A 12,542-nucleotide genomic window follows, 5' to 3' on the forward strand; every position below is an offset into this window, starting at 1 on the left:
CTTCTGTGTGGTGTTAAATTTCGTGTTAATAGAAATCAAATAGTTTTTATTGTTGTGGGTTTTAGTTAATTTTTTAATAACAAAGCAATTCTTTATACTATCATTACAGTTTTAACTTATTTAACAAAAGGAACAAAGTAATAATTTTAATTTTTAAAATTAGATATGAAAATTCCCAAAAATAGATATAGAAACAAAAAAAGAAAAACATTAAAATGTACAAATATGTTTAAGAAGCATACGCTTAAAACTAGCATATTAATTTGTCGTTTAAAGACACACACACAATGTAGTTTATACAATCGTTAATTATAAAGTTCGTATACCCTAGATAAATTTTAAGCATAGGGATAATGTAAGTTGACTCCATTAATAACACCACAAAATACTTGGCAGACCACTACTGTGAGTATTGTATATATGTACGCAAATCTCGGGTGCTCAGGTCTGAGTTTAACTATTTCACTCATAAAAGTAGACACTGTGGTTAGGCAGGCACAAAATCCCGTACCGACAGCATACAAAACTATGGAGCCCCAGCAAAAAGGTTTTCCTGAGCAAGTACCAGAAACGGAACGCACATCAACGACATGTAACGTTGCTAACACGATTGCACCTATGGAATTTGCAAGTAGAGTACCAAGAGGTAACTTGATGCGGTCTATCTTAAACTGAGAAAACCAACTTCTCAAACAAGCTCCGAACGGTGCCAATAAAATTGCGAGCCAAATCTTCTTTCCTGTTTCAGTAGGATCGACTGTTACACCGATAATAAACCCAACTACACATAAAAATAAGAGAAAAGTTATGCAATATTCTGAGATTTTTGCAACTTTTTTAGTAATTTTAAACATTTTAATTCTTGGTCCCAAATCTCTGCCAAAGTCCCAGCCAACGCAATATGAACCAATGAAGGTGTAAAACCCAATAAACCAACCAGCTATCGAAAGAACCTTAAATATTAAAAAACATTTTCAGCAACTTAACTTAATAAAAAATAAGTATGTGTAATGCTACAAAAAAAAGAAAAAAACTCACTTGAGTTTGAGTGGATGCAAGTTCCCCTCCAATAAAATTAAGACTATCGCCCTCACCCACTAACATTAAACTCAATTGTTGATTCCATTTCGACCAAGTTGTAAAAGAACCACAAAATCCGGTCGTCAGTCCCTTGGTCAACGCCGCTAGCTTAATCTTACCCATTGGTGATGCATTAAGAGCTCCTATAAACAATTGTTATTATATTTCTAAGTTTTACGCCATTGTAAGTCATCAAAAATGATTGAATTGAAATTTCGAAATGTTTAAATTATGCAAAAAAAAATGAAATGGGTAAAATGTATTATATACCGTACCTAGTACGAAACATCCAATAATATTGGAGAAAAATGATAGGTTCACAATTCCTCCACTTTCTTCAAGATTGAACAAACTTCCAAAAAGTCGATCGACCGCAATTCTGGCCATACAACCACACATCGCAAAAAAACTAAAAATTTAAATTACTAAAACTAAAATCTTTTTATGCAAATATTTTTGGAGCAGAATAAAATTATGTTTGTTTTAATTAGCGTTAACGTGCAGAATATATTTCATTTTAATGTGACATTTTGATTTTTGTTAGTTTTGGATTACTTACGAAATATTAATGTAAAAAAGTAGCTGGTGCGGTGGTTTGGTGGTTTTAATTTTGCTTTCTTGCTTTTTGGTCACGTGACCATTCTCCGTTCGTCCGTTTTCATGTAACTACAAAAATTTGCAAATTTAAAATCAAAAATTAAAATAGCGTAGGTTATTTGTATAAATAAATTATAAAACTTGTTAAAACGTCGTAACCCGAACTAAAAATTGTATTTTTTTTTATCAACAATTGAAAAATTTTAAATGAATAAACAACCACCTTTTGATCCGACATTTTTATTGGTAATACTGCCCTAAAAAACTTTACTAAAACTAAAGTAGTTGTAAAATCTATTTAAAATTCTTATAAATTAATTATAAATCTTTCAAACTAATAAAATTAATTTAACCAGTCTGCAACTTACGTACAAAAAATGTACAACACAATAAAGAAAATCTAAAAATAATTTTTAAAATAACTCTTTCTCAATATTCTCTGCAAACTCAATAAAAAAACTATAGCCTACAGATACACCCAACAACAGCACATCTTATAAACAAGTCTAAACTATTTCTATTTATAAAATTAATTAATGTCCGCTGAGGTCATTCGATCAAGATTAAAAATAGATGAAATTGCATGAAGGTTTTGATTGATTAACGATCCAGCGCTCGTTAATTTAAAGTTACATAAAAGTGTACTCGACAGAATGATAATCGGTAATTTTTGACACGTATCGGGGATTAGACTCGGTGGTTTTGAAACCAAATTTAATCCAAATTTAATGAAAATTTTCTATGGGATTACATATTTCTTTAAATTGTAATTTTAATGTCATTGATTACAAAAAAACAAACAATTAAAAGTCGTAAAATGGTCAATAGAGAGTAATCTCCCAAGAGAATATTCAACATACTGTTTGCAGCAAAAAGCAAGGCTTTAAGAGAATGTCAGGGTGAGTGTTTGAGTATTTGGGCTTAGAACAGGTGGTAATCGAACATGCTAATAACAAGACGATTGTTTATGGTTTATTCCAGTTTTAAGTATAGTCACTTCGCTTTCCAATCTCGCCAGCTCACCACCGATTGTTTTTCTCTGCCATATATGCCGCTAGCAGTTCTCAAGGCATATACATGTTAATATGTTATAAGAACATGCTTCAAAAGGAGAAATAATTTAAGAAAGGGCCACATCATATTATTAAAACAAGCTAAAGTCAAGTTGTTTAGGTTGACTAGACCAGAGAATGTGTCTGCGTGCAAAGAAAACCAATTGTTAGTCAAATATAATCTCGTAGACATGTCAGGTAAGGACAATTTATATTCTGATCAACAGATAAAAGAAATTGGAAACTAATCCTTGTTTATGACCTTTTAATATTGTTTTAAGAGGTTTAAAATTTGCCTATTTAATTTTTGCATGAGAAAAAAAATTAGCAAAATTAGATGTTAACAATCTTTTTAAAAATGAAAGCCAAACCCGTTTACGTTGAGTGACTTGACAGTCACCGCTTTACCTATGTGTTTTTAAAATATATGTAAACACTATACAACAAATATAAAAACAAACACTTATTCAACATACCTGATACAAAGTGATGTCATTATTACCACACGATTCGCTTGGTAAATTCTTGTTTAATCCGAGTGGAAAATTTGAAGATATGGAAACCGAGAGTTGTGAAAAAGAAGTTAGTTGAATTTCATTCGAGACATAACCAAAATTTTCTTGAGCCATAATCAATATTAATAAATCATTTACAAAACGTCCCAGCTTTAAGTTTAGATGACTAATAAACACGCATATTGCGTGCAAATAAAATAGTAATTCAATTTAGCAGCATAATACCTGTAGCATATGCCTTAAAAATAGTAACCCGCATTAAAAAACATTCTATTCAATAAACAGCATATTCGACTAACGACAAATAAAGTCAAGAACAAATTGGTAAATATTAACGATCATACATACGACTTAGTCTAAACTGATAAAAACATTAGGTTGCGTAATGTGTATACAGCACGGTGCCTTGGTGTACGAGAGATATTTGTAAATTCAGAATATACGTTTGATAAATACGGACATCGCACACAGTTTTTTTTACATAATTGTCTGTTATTATATATTTAAGCATGTGTAAATGACAAAATAGAATTATAATTATACAAGACTTGCGACGTGTTTGGTGTTTTTATTTGACTTTAAAGGGTTTAAAAATTGAATACTTGATTGCAGTTGGAAATTTTCGAATCGACTTGTTGTGAAGCTAAATGACATACTTTTGTTAATTTGGCACACTTTGCATTTTAAAGTAGTTTTAATCGACCTACAATTTTTTTCTTTTATATGTTATAAAGTAAAACGTGTATATTTCTTATTTCCTACCACAAAATCAGTATTATAAAAATAAATAGTATTTAAAAAACCAGTTGGCTTACCTAAAAAATCATTCTGTTTTACAAAATATAACAATAAATATTAACCGAAATATTTTATTGACACTTCAAGTTACAACAGAACCTTTGTTAGAATTTGGATCAAAATTTTTATTGTTTAAATCTTCTCCCATGCTCATTCCAAGTGCAAGAGCATACAACCTTGAATCTATGATTGTTTTATGTTTGGCATCAGTAACCAATCTTGTAATACGCTGCAAAAGGCTTCGTTTAGGCATGATAATTACCTCGATAAATTCCCCATCATCTAAATGTTGGTCACAGTTAATATTAACATGATCATCACCATTTATTGTAACATGTACAAAGGCTTGTAGTGTACTTTCAGTGCCTGGGTCAATGGCATTAGGCAGGACTGATGTTTCAGTATGAGTGACTTTTCCAGTGTACCCAGTTTCTTCGTAAAGCTCCCTAAGAGCAGTGGACTGAGGACTTTCATCAGATTTGTCACATAAACCTGCAGGAAGCTCAATTGAGTAACATCCAATAGGAGGTCTAAATTGTCTAACTAAAACAATGCAGTTATGGTGAAGATTTCGCTTCAAAGTGGCAACAACTGAAACGCAGTCGATTGCTCCTTCGTGTTTTGGTGTAACTGTATAGCCAATTGATTCCCATTTTCTTAATTTACCTAAAGGATCTCGGTAGCTTATTTGTCTTGTTTCAAGCCAGTCTCCTGTATGAGTAACTTCCACACCTTCAATACAGTTGTACCTATTTAAATCTCCACTAGACGTAGAATCTGGTTTGTTGGCATTAATATCCATGACTACAATAAACAATTTTTTGAAATATAGTATGGTTTAGAGTTGTGAGTTTAATAAAACAAAATTGAAGAGTTAACACGTTAAAAAACCGTTAATCCTAATAATTTAAAAACTGATATACATAAACTAAATATAAAATTTGAATTTCTATCATACCTACTCGCTTTTTAAGGATTCTTCAAGTTCAAACTTTCACAAACCAATATTTGCTAGTTTGTATTTCGCACTACATGCCAAAACATTTTCACATGACGCTGTGTTTCCACTTAATAATTTTTGCTTAATATGCTTAATCAGACTGTATGATCAATGGCTTAACATAAAAAACCTATTATAATATTTTAAATTTAACTTAAATATTTTTGATTATATAAGTTTTTCAAAATTTATTTTAGGTTAAAATTTTGGTAAGATACAGGAAAATTCTAAAGTAAAAGTATGTGGTTATTAGCGTAGGGAAACATGCGTGGGAATTTCCCTGTTTGTAATAGTTTTGGAAGTAACGTTTTCCTATTTTCAGATTTTAAGTAATTATAAAATGGGAGAGGGCGGTTACATTCCATTTAACCCTAACAGTGATAATCAACAACGACAATATGTTATGTTAGAATCTCTTCAGAAGGCTGTCAAAAAATTTCCAAGGTGAACCATGTTTCTCGTATATTGAGATATTATTTTTTAAATATAGTCAAATAGAGTTTTAGTGTCAATGTTTTTTTGCTTTTTAGTAAAGTTCAACAAAGACTTTCGTATAATTTTTTGTCAAAGATTGCTTCCTGCCTATTGGATAGTGCTATATTTACTATTGTATGTGAGTATTAAATAAATATTTCCTTTAACAAGGTTAATATATTGTTTTATTGTGTTATCTACAAGATTAGTTCAATACAAATATTTTTTTTAAATTAACTTTCTAGCTGATTTAGAAGAAATACAGCATTTAACTGAAAAGAATTGGTTTACGCAGCGACAATCCTTACTTAAAGACCATAAAGGTAACAAAGAAAAATGTTTATGACATATCATATGTACAATTTACATAAACAATTTTTTCATTATTTTGATGCTTTACTTTCTGTTAACTTTGATGGTAACATACTCATCAACGTTCTTGTTTTCTTGCTGACTGCTTGAGCCGCTTTCCTTAAAGGATATTTCCTCATAAGAAGGAAGTTGAGGTCTTGTCTGTTTCACGCTTTTGATTGGTTTTAAATAGTCATCATTGACGTGTGTTGTGATGTTTCTAATTGTGTTGATTTCGGTTGGCATGTAGACTTCATTGTAGTACATTTTTCCATAACTTGATTGTGAATTAATACTGCCTACCTGGTGCACTCGCTTTTGGGAAAGTTTACGCTTTGTGACCTTTGCTGAGGTGCCAGAGATTGGTGAGCTTCTGTGGCTGGATAGCAGCACTCCATCTGATATCCCTCTTTGCTTATGTAAGTCCCTGCTTCGTTTTGCAGATCTTCGATATCTTTGGGCCTTAATTCCTGCTAGTGATTGGGAGCGATTGTTGTTATAAAACTGAGAGTGGTTACTAGAAAACGACTCCATTCTTGTGTAAGTTTCAACAGAGTTAGAATTCATGGTTTCTGTACGTTGTGGTAAAAAATCTGGGTTACTGAGTGTAGACACGCTGGTTTGTGACCTTGTGACAATGTCATGATGATTTGGTTGATCATGATTAGAACAACTTTGACGATCTTGTCTGGGTAGAGAGGGTAATTTTCGAGAGAAAAGGTTTTTTTTACTCCATTTTTTTGGAAAGGGGTTTGATGGTGGAGGGCGAGGCATGCTGTTGCTATCTCTTTCTAAAAATATTTAAAAATTAGCCTAATACTAAAAAACAACCAATTCTTATATATATTCTACCTACCCAAGTTTATAGTCTGATATTGATTAATCCTGGCAGCAGGAAATGCAGGGTTGATCTGTATTTCATCTGGAGGTGGAAAATCAGATGTTAAATTTTGAGTTTGGTGACGTGCCGTGGCACCAGCAACCATGAATGAACGAGAAGGCACATGTGACTCATTGTTGTTTCTGCCTGGCTTTCTACTGAATAAATAAGGTGTGGTTAGATTTTAAAAGTTAAATAACACCTTACTCCAACAAGCCCATATAATTTTAATAAGGGTATATAACAGACTTACCCTGATTAACTTTAGCCCTTTTGATAGTTCATTAAACCAGTAATAACAATTTTAATGATACTAAATGCCGATAGAATAAAAGGTAGTTAGTTACCTCTTTATTTTGTAAATGGCAAACCCAATAAGTAAAAATATGATTAAGATGCTTAAACAGATAGTTCCATAAAATGTGTACGACCAAATCATGTTGGTGGTCGATGGTGGTGTTCCAGCTGCCCGTCCATCTATACAATCATCTAAGTTGCATGTCTACATAAAAAAATAGGTATATCATTAAAATTTTAAGTTTTGAAAACGTATATACTTTTTATATTAAATGATAGGCATTGTCTGTAACATTATTCAAAAATAATTATTTTTTAAATTGTTTACTTACTTTATATTCGGTTTGGTTGTTTCCTGGCGATCCTAAACATAAATCTTCTACCTTGTCACCATCTTTATAACAAAACCTTTGCCTTGTTCTATTTCCTCTACAATTTGAGTCACAGTTGCTATTATATTCCGACCATTCTGCCCATTGACCCAAACAGGTCATATTATTAAGGCATAATTCCCATTGCTGTATAAACAATTTAACAATAATTTACAATTTTTATTTTAAAAGTTTGTAATTTAATATTTTTTTTACAATTTTTTATTTATCCACGAAAATTTAAATATTAGTTCAATTTGATCTGTCAAAATGTTCTAATAACTTACAAACATGAGACACTGGGAATCATTCATGCAGGGCACCACCCTCCAATGAACACTTCTGTAACACTGAGGGAGGCTTGAAGGTGGTATACCCACCACACAATCACTCCATTCCCCAGGTGACCCCCATTCAACCTTACAGTTATCACTTAGTGGACATTGCATAGTACTACCTGAGATCGAGCTAAAATAATGGGTGTTATATTTTAATTTTTTTAGTTAGGTTCCGTGACTTTTAGTCGACTGTAATTGTTTTTTTTTCTTTAAAATCATATTTTTTATTGTCCTTTTTGCGGTGATGTTAAACAGTAACTTACCAACAAGGAAGTTATTAATAATTTTAAACAATTTAATTTAGACAATAAAGCCCATTTTAATATACAGTGTTAGTAAGCCGGTATATAGTGTTAGTAAGCCAACACTTAATCATAGAATTTATGATTAGGTTTAAAAAATATATACATTAATTAAGTGATTGCATTTACTTGTTAGTTATCTGAATAATTTGACTAATATCCCCATCTGAATAATACAAAGTATTATCATCTTTAATTATTGCACTTGTTTGTTGAACAATTTCTTTTGTTTCCTCCTTAGGCAAATCTTGAATTTCTTGATTGTTTGCAACACATTTTAACCAACAAAATGTTGCCAAAATAAAAAAAAAGCAAAAGTTTTTGAACATTTTAAATTTCAATCTATCACATACAGAGTGTTTTTCACAATAAGGGTGTAAACCTTATTTTTAAAGGTTTTTAAAAAGTGCATGCTGGCAAAAACAAGGTGTATAATAAATAACCAACTGTTTGGATAGACAATGAAATTTTGAAGCTTAAAATAAGTTTTACAATAGTCTTCTTACGCGTTTTATCATGAGTGGACATTACTCATTGTAATTGTCTACCTGAAAAAAACTCCTAATTTGTGCAAGTCGAAAAAAGCTATAACGTACAAACCTTTTTAAATACTGGGAATTCGCAAAGTTTATATTTTATGGTTATTGTAGTTAATACTCTTTTTTGTAGACCTGAAGCAAAATTTAAGGATAAAACAAAAAGAAGAAATGCAAATATGTCGTCCACATAATATGACCTTATTAAAGAGCGAACATGAACAACAAACAACAAATCTTGATAAAAGAATACAGGTTTAAATAATTTTTTTGATTAATAATATTTTCTATGGTATTAATAGTTTTCTTTTATAAAAAGTTGTGTATTTTCTAACCGAGATCCAATCTTAACTTAAATACTAGAAGACTCTTGACTAATACATTAAGATTCAAAAATAATACCATAAAAAAAAAGATTTTTTTAGCTTGAACTTGAACAGTATGACCAAAAATTGATAAATGAGCTGGATCTGAAAGTAGCTGGACAGCAAGCAACACTTCAAAGTGCTGGAGTGCCTGGATTTTTTGTAACAACTGATAAAAAGGTAAATTGCAAAAGAATTTTAATAATAAACAAATATATGTAATAGTTAAATCTAAAATAATTAAATACTTATATTAAATAGTAAATCAAATATAAATTGGTTTACAATACCTTCTCATCTAAAACTGAGATAGCATGATGGAAAAACCAAAAAACTAATTTATAAATTAAAATTTTATTTAGGAAGTCAAGTTACAAATGGTTGTACTTCAGCTTATAAGAGAAGTTTTGTTAGTGTAAATAACACACTAACCAATTTAAATTTCATATATTTTTACTAGAAGGAAGACCATGTTAGTGTTATTAACTTATTATGCTACATCATCATCTTGTGTATTTGCTGTATTTTTGAATTTGTTTTTGCTTACTTTACTTTTTAAATAATACAATCATGTTATGATAATAAAATCCTATATAAATGTACAGTTGAGGAAGTATATTGCTTTAAGTTAATATTGAAAATTTTTGTAATTAATTTAAACTATGCTGCATCATTTTAACACATAACACCACAAGGTAATTTCCATATTTTAACCTACTAAGCCCAATTAATCCTTGTTTTTACAACTATAAATCCCAAACACACAACAACTGTAACAATGAATATATATAATGTATTTAATTGCACAATTTTGTTAACAAAAAATCAGCCAATTAGGTAAACAAAAAATAACTTGTTTGAAATAGATTTGCTTATACTGTTGTTTTTTATATTCACATGACATAAAATCTATGATTTGGAAAACTTTAGACTTAATTTGACAACAAAATACTGTAATTAATTTGACTTACCTATATTCTAAAGTTAATAGTGTAAATTAATTTGGGAACAAATGAAGTGTAGTTATATATTGATTGAGATACAAATCTTACAAATATATTGAGTATAGGTTAATGAAAAAAACAACAATTTAAAATCAAGTTTGATTTAAAATCACAAAATTTAATTTATTTCTTATTGAAAAGTAATATTAATAGTATATAAAATAAAAAAGTTATCAGAACATATTATATTAGTTTTTAAAAAAGGTCATAATTTTGTTAAAAATACAGTATTTTTAACTGGAAATACCACTGCATTTAAAAGGAATATTTTTAAATAAAAGAATAAATCAAAATGCTTTTATCCCATATTTAAAACATTTTGTACTTATTAGCTGTTCAAAGTAAATCATAAAAAACAAAAACTAACAACAGAAAATTCTTAACAAACATTACTCTACAATATTTATATATTACAAATAAGTATTTTAATGTTCAATTGTTTGTTTATATAAACATAAACTATACATAGCAAATCAAATGGCACAAAAACGGTTTCTTTTCTAGAAATAAGTTTCACAATTGGTTTTTATTTTATAATAAAACTTATATCGTTCTGTTAAATTTTCAAGTGATATTGGTCTTACAATGAATTTAATACAGAATAACATGAGTGTTTAAATTTTGTACATGGGAATAAAAGGATTTTTAAACACATTCAGTATGATTTTTTTTTTAAATTAAACAAATGGGAGTATAGTTATCAACATAATCAGAAAAAAATTGCTGTCAAATAATTATGTAACGCGACCTGCAAAGTCTCAAATATAACTTAAACAACGACCTTACTGCAACTGCCAAGTACTTGTTTAAGTGGTTCTTACTTTGCCAGGGATGTAGCTTTTGTTTAATTCTTGGTCTTGTAGAAACATATGCAAACATTTTTCATTCTGAGCAAGAGGGTGGCCAGCAACTCTAAAAAATAAACACTTACGATTAACAAACTAATAAAAATCTTGCTTTATTGACTAACCAAAATAATATAGCATTTTTGATCATGCAAGTATTACCATGATTTATGAGTCAGCATGACATCATTTTACTAAAAACTAACAAAATGTGTATGGTACCCAGAAAAGTTATAAACAATAATAAACAGAAAAATAATAGTAAATTTAAACTAAAAATAAATGTAGCTGTTAAGCTTAATGGGCTTAAAAGCCAAAACTTACTTGTTAATAAAAACTTCTAATCCTTTTCTTCTTTCCTCAATAAATTCCTCAGCGAAAATTCCCTCGTCGTTACTAAAAAATGGAATTTGCTTCTTTAAGCCTTTGCTTGGGAGTGGTGGGACAACAATCTGATTTTAATATACAGAATTAAATTGATAAAAATACTGTTAGGGAGTCAGATTTAAAAAAGTCACATCAATTTTCAGATATTTACCAGAGTGATAGTTGAACTTTGTTTTAAAATAAGTTTAAGCCAAATTTAAGTTCATTTAATAAATACTTTAATTAAACTATTGGGTTTTAAAACATAAAATAAGCATACACAACTTACCTTGCTATCTCTTTCTAATTCCATTGCAAGCCATTCAAACTCACTATATCTTCTCCGAACACTTGAGTCCTTTGCTTTGAATACTGGTAAATTGGTCTAAAATATAATTCAAATATAAAACAACATTAAATGGATTAACTATATTAATGCAATAACTATAATATGAACAAATAAATAAAGATAAGCATATTATAAAAAAGTAATTATGATAAACAGATTAAAGTTGTTTTACTTTAAGTTTGACTTCATAGTCGGTATATTTTTGTCTCCAGCCTGGATTCATGTGAGTTTCAGGATTAATGACTTCAATTTCTAGAAAATTGGCCGGTAAGCTGTATGCATCTGATATATCCTGACGTGGGCCATCCAATCTCTTTGTGTATAGTTGATCTGATGACATTTTGTTTAATTATGTGATAAATTAACAGCAATGTATATTAAAACAACTTAACACCTTAAATGAAATAAAAAATTATTATATATAAAATGCCTAAAAAGGTTGAAAATATAAAATTTATAAAGTTTGTATTTTTTTTGACTAAAAAGTAAAAATATTTAAACCTCTAAAACCAATTTTTACAAGTCTACCTAACGAAATTATTATTTTATTTGACTAAATTCGCAAAACAGCAAAAAAACAAGGTGTAAATAAATTTCTAATGTTTAATTTACAACTAGATACACGCAAACGCAGACGTAGGAACGACAAGCGGAAATGAACGGGGAATTTGATACGCTTTTAACTTAACAACTAATTAAACTGCCAATTAATTAACAAGTTAAACAATCAACTAGTTTAATTTTTACAAAAACTTTTGAAGCGCAAATACACAAGCAGTTAAAGAAAATATTTAAAAGACTTAGCAAATTTTTGTTTTTTCGTAACGCTAACGCCGGTACCAGCCCACTGCAGGTACAAAAGTCAGACGACTAACGTGACAGAAAATGACAAGTAGGGTCGCAATATTCTTATCGAATCAGATATGTATTTCTTTTATCAATATATTGTTTTAATTTTGGTAGAAATATAACTTAAACCTTCGAAGTGTATTCAAAAAGATAAATAATAAAATTTCTTATAC

General features: G+C 29.5%; 5 protein-coding genes across 6 annotated transcripts; 1 reads left to right on the forward strand and 4 right to left on the reverse strand.

Moving 5' to 3' along the window:
* Positions 1-174: 174 nt before the first annotated feature.
* Positions 175-2,008, reverse strand: LOC145743245 (uncharacterized). Its single transcript, XM_082561168.1, has 5 exons — positions 1,901-2,008; positions 1,640-1,746; positions 1,356-1,489; positions 1,039-1,223; positions 175-953 (listed from the first exon to the last, which is right to left on the reverse strand). Exons 1-5 carry the CDS (start codon positions 1,913-1,915, stop codon positions 339-341), a joined length of 1,056 nt encoding a protein of 351 aa, XP_082417294.1. The 5' UTR covers positions 1,916-2,008; the 3' UTR covers positions 175-338.
* Positions 2,009-4,124: 2,116 nt separating this feature from the next.
* On the reverse strand, positions 4,125-5,082 carry LOC145740863 (ADP-sugar pyrophosphatase-like). Its single transcript, XM_082558654.1, has 2 exons — positions 5,001-5,082; positions 4,125-4,846 (listed from the first exon to the last, which is right to left on the reverse strand). Exon 2 carries the CDS (start codon positions 4,842-4,844, stop codon positions 4,125-4,127), a length of 720 nt encoding a protein of 239 aa, XP_082414780.1. The 5' UTR covers positions 4,845-4,846; positions 5,001-5,082.
* Positions 5,083-5,350: 268 nt separating this feature from the next.
* On the forward strand, positions 5,351-9,779 carry LOC145753700 (protein DGCR6-like). Its single transcript, XM_082570128.1, has 6 exons — positions 5,351-5,486; positions 5,573-5,655; positions 5,762-5,839; positions 8,725-8,846; positions 9,017-9,136; positions 9,319-9,779. The coding sequence occupies exons 1-6, from the start codon at positions 5,383-5,385 to the stop codon at positions 9,373-9,375; spliced, it is 564 nt and encodes a 187-aa protein (XP_082426254.1). The 5' UTR covers positions 5,351-5,382; the 3' UTR covers positions 9,376-9,779.
* On the reverse strand, positions 5,724-8,432 carry LOC145753684 (uncharacterized). 2 transcript variants are annotated; one of them, XM_082570117.1, is made up of 6 exons: positions 8,185-8,432; positions 7,703-7,883; positions 7,377-7,562; positions 7,095-7,249; positions 6,724-6,902; positions 5,724-6,658 (listed from the first exon to the last, which is right to left on the reverse strand). In XM_082570117.1, the coding sequence occupies exons 1-6, from the start codon at positions 8,382-8,384 to the stop codon at positions 5,913-5,915; spliced, it is 1,647 nt and encodes a 548-aa protein (XP_082426243.1). In that variant the 5' UTR covers positions 8,385-8,432; the 3' UTR covers positions 5,724-5,912. The 2 variants fall into 2 exon arrangements, with proteins under 2 accessions (XP_082426243.1, XP_082426235.1); XM_082570109.1 differs by having other exon boundaries at positions 6,724-6,905.
* Positions 9,780-10,159: 380 nt separating the features above from the next.
* On the reverse strand, positions 10,160-11,912 carry LOC145751242 (sorting nexin-12-like). The gene is made up of 4 exons (XM_082567350.1): positions 11,693-11,912; positions 11,461-11,556; positions 11,130-11,257; positions 10,160-10,872 (listed from the first exon to the last, which is right to left on the reverse strand). Exons 1-4 carry the CDS (start codon positions 11,858-11,860, stop codon positions 10,767-10,769), a joined length of 498 nt encoding a protein of 165 aa, XP_082423476.1. The 5' UTR covers positions 11,861-11,912; the 3' UTR covers positions 10,160-10,766.
* Between the last annotated feature and the right edge of the window lie 630 nt (positions 11,913-12,542).

The sequence above is a fragment of the Corella eumyota genome, chromosome 1 (assembly GCF_963082875.1).
Source record: "Corella eumyota chromosome 1, kaCorEumy4.1, whole genome shotgun sequence".
Taxonomy (NCBI): domain Eukaryota; kingdom Metazoa; phylum Chordata; class Ascidiacea; order Phlebobranchia; family Corellidae; genus Corella; species Corella eumyota.

Bases quoted from the DNA above. Each gene is read 5' to 3' on its own strand.
- LOC145743245 (XM_082561168.1), bottom strand. The intron at 1,490-1,639 runs GTAAGTAATCCA...TTAAATTTTTAG, and splicing joins CTTTTTTACATTAATATTTC to TTTTTTTGCGATGTGTGGTT. The intron at 1,224-1,355 runs GTACGGTATATA...AATTGTTTATAG, and splicing joins TATTGGATGTTTCGTACTAG to GAGCTCTTAATGCATCACCA.
- LOC145740863 (XM_082558654.1), bottom strand. From the start codon at position 4,844: ATGGATATTAATGCCAACAAACCAGATTCTACGTCTAGTGGAGATTTA.
- LOC145753700 (XM_082570128.1), top strand. From the start codon at position 5,383: ATGGGAGAGGGCGGTTACATTCCATTTAACCCTAACAGTGATAATCAA. The intron at 5,840-8,724 runs GTAACAAAGAAA...TCTTTTTTGTAG, and splicing joins CTTACTTAAAGACCATAAAG to ACCTGAAGCAAAATTTAAGG. The intron at 9,137-9,318 runs GTAAATTGCAAA...AATTTTATTTAG, and splicing joins TTGTAACAACTGATAAAAAG to GAAGTCAAGTTACAAATGGT.
- LOC145753684 (XM_082570109.1), bottom strand. From the start codon at position 8,384: ATGTTCAAAAACTTTTGCTTTTTTTTTATTTTGGCAACATTTTGTTGG. The intron at 7,884-8,184 runs GTAAATGCAATC...CCATTATTTTAG, and splicing joins ATTATTCAGATAACTAACAA to CTCGATCTCAGGTAGTACTA. The intron at 6,906-7,094 runs GTAACTAACTAC...TTATTTATTCAG, and splicing joins GCCATTTACAAAATAAAGAG to TAGAAAGCCAGGCAGAAACA.
- LOC145751242 (XM_082567350.1), bottom strand. From the start codon at position 11,860: ATGTCATCAGATCAACTATACACAAAGAGATTGGATGGCCCACGTCAG. The intron at 11,557-11,692 runs GTAAAACAACTT...ATTATATTTTAG, and splicing joins ACTATGAAGTCAAACTTAAA to ACCAATTTACCAGTATTCAA. The intron at 10,873-11,129 runs GTAAGTTTTGGC...TTTATTTTTTAG, and splicing joins TTAGAAGTTTTTATTAACAA to AGTTGCTGGCCACCCTCTTG.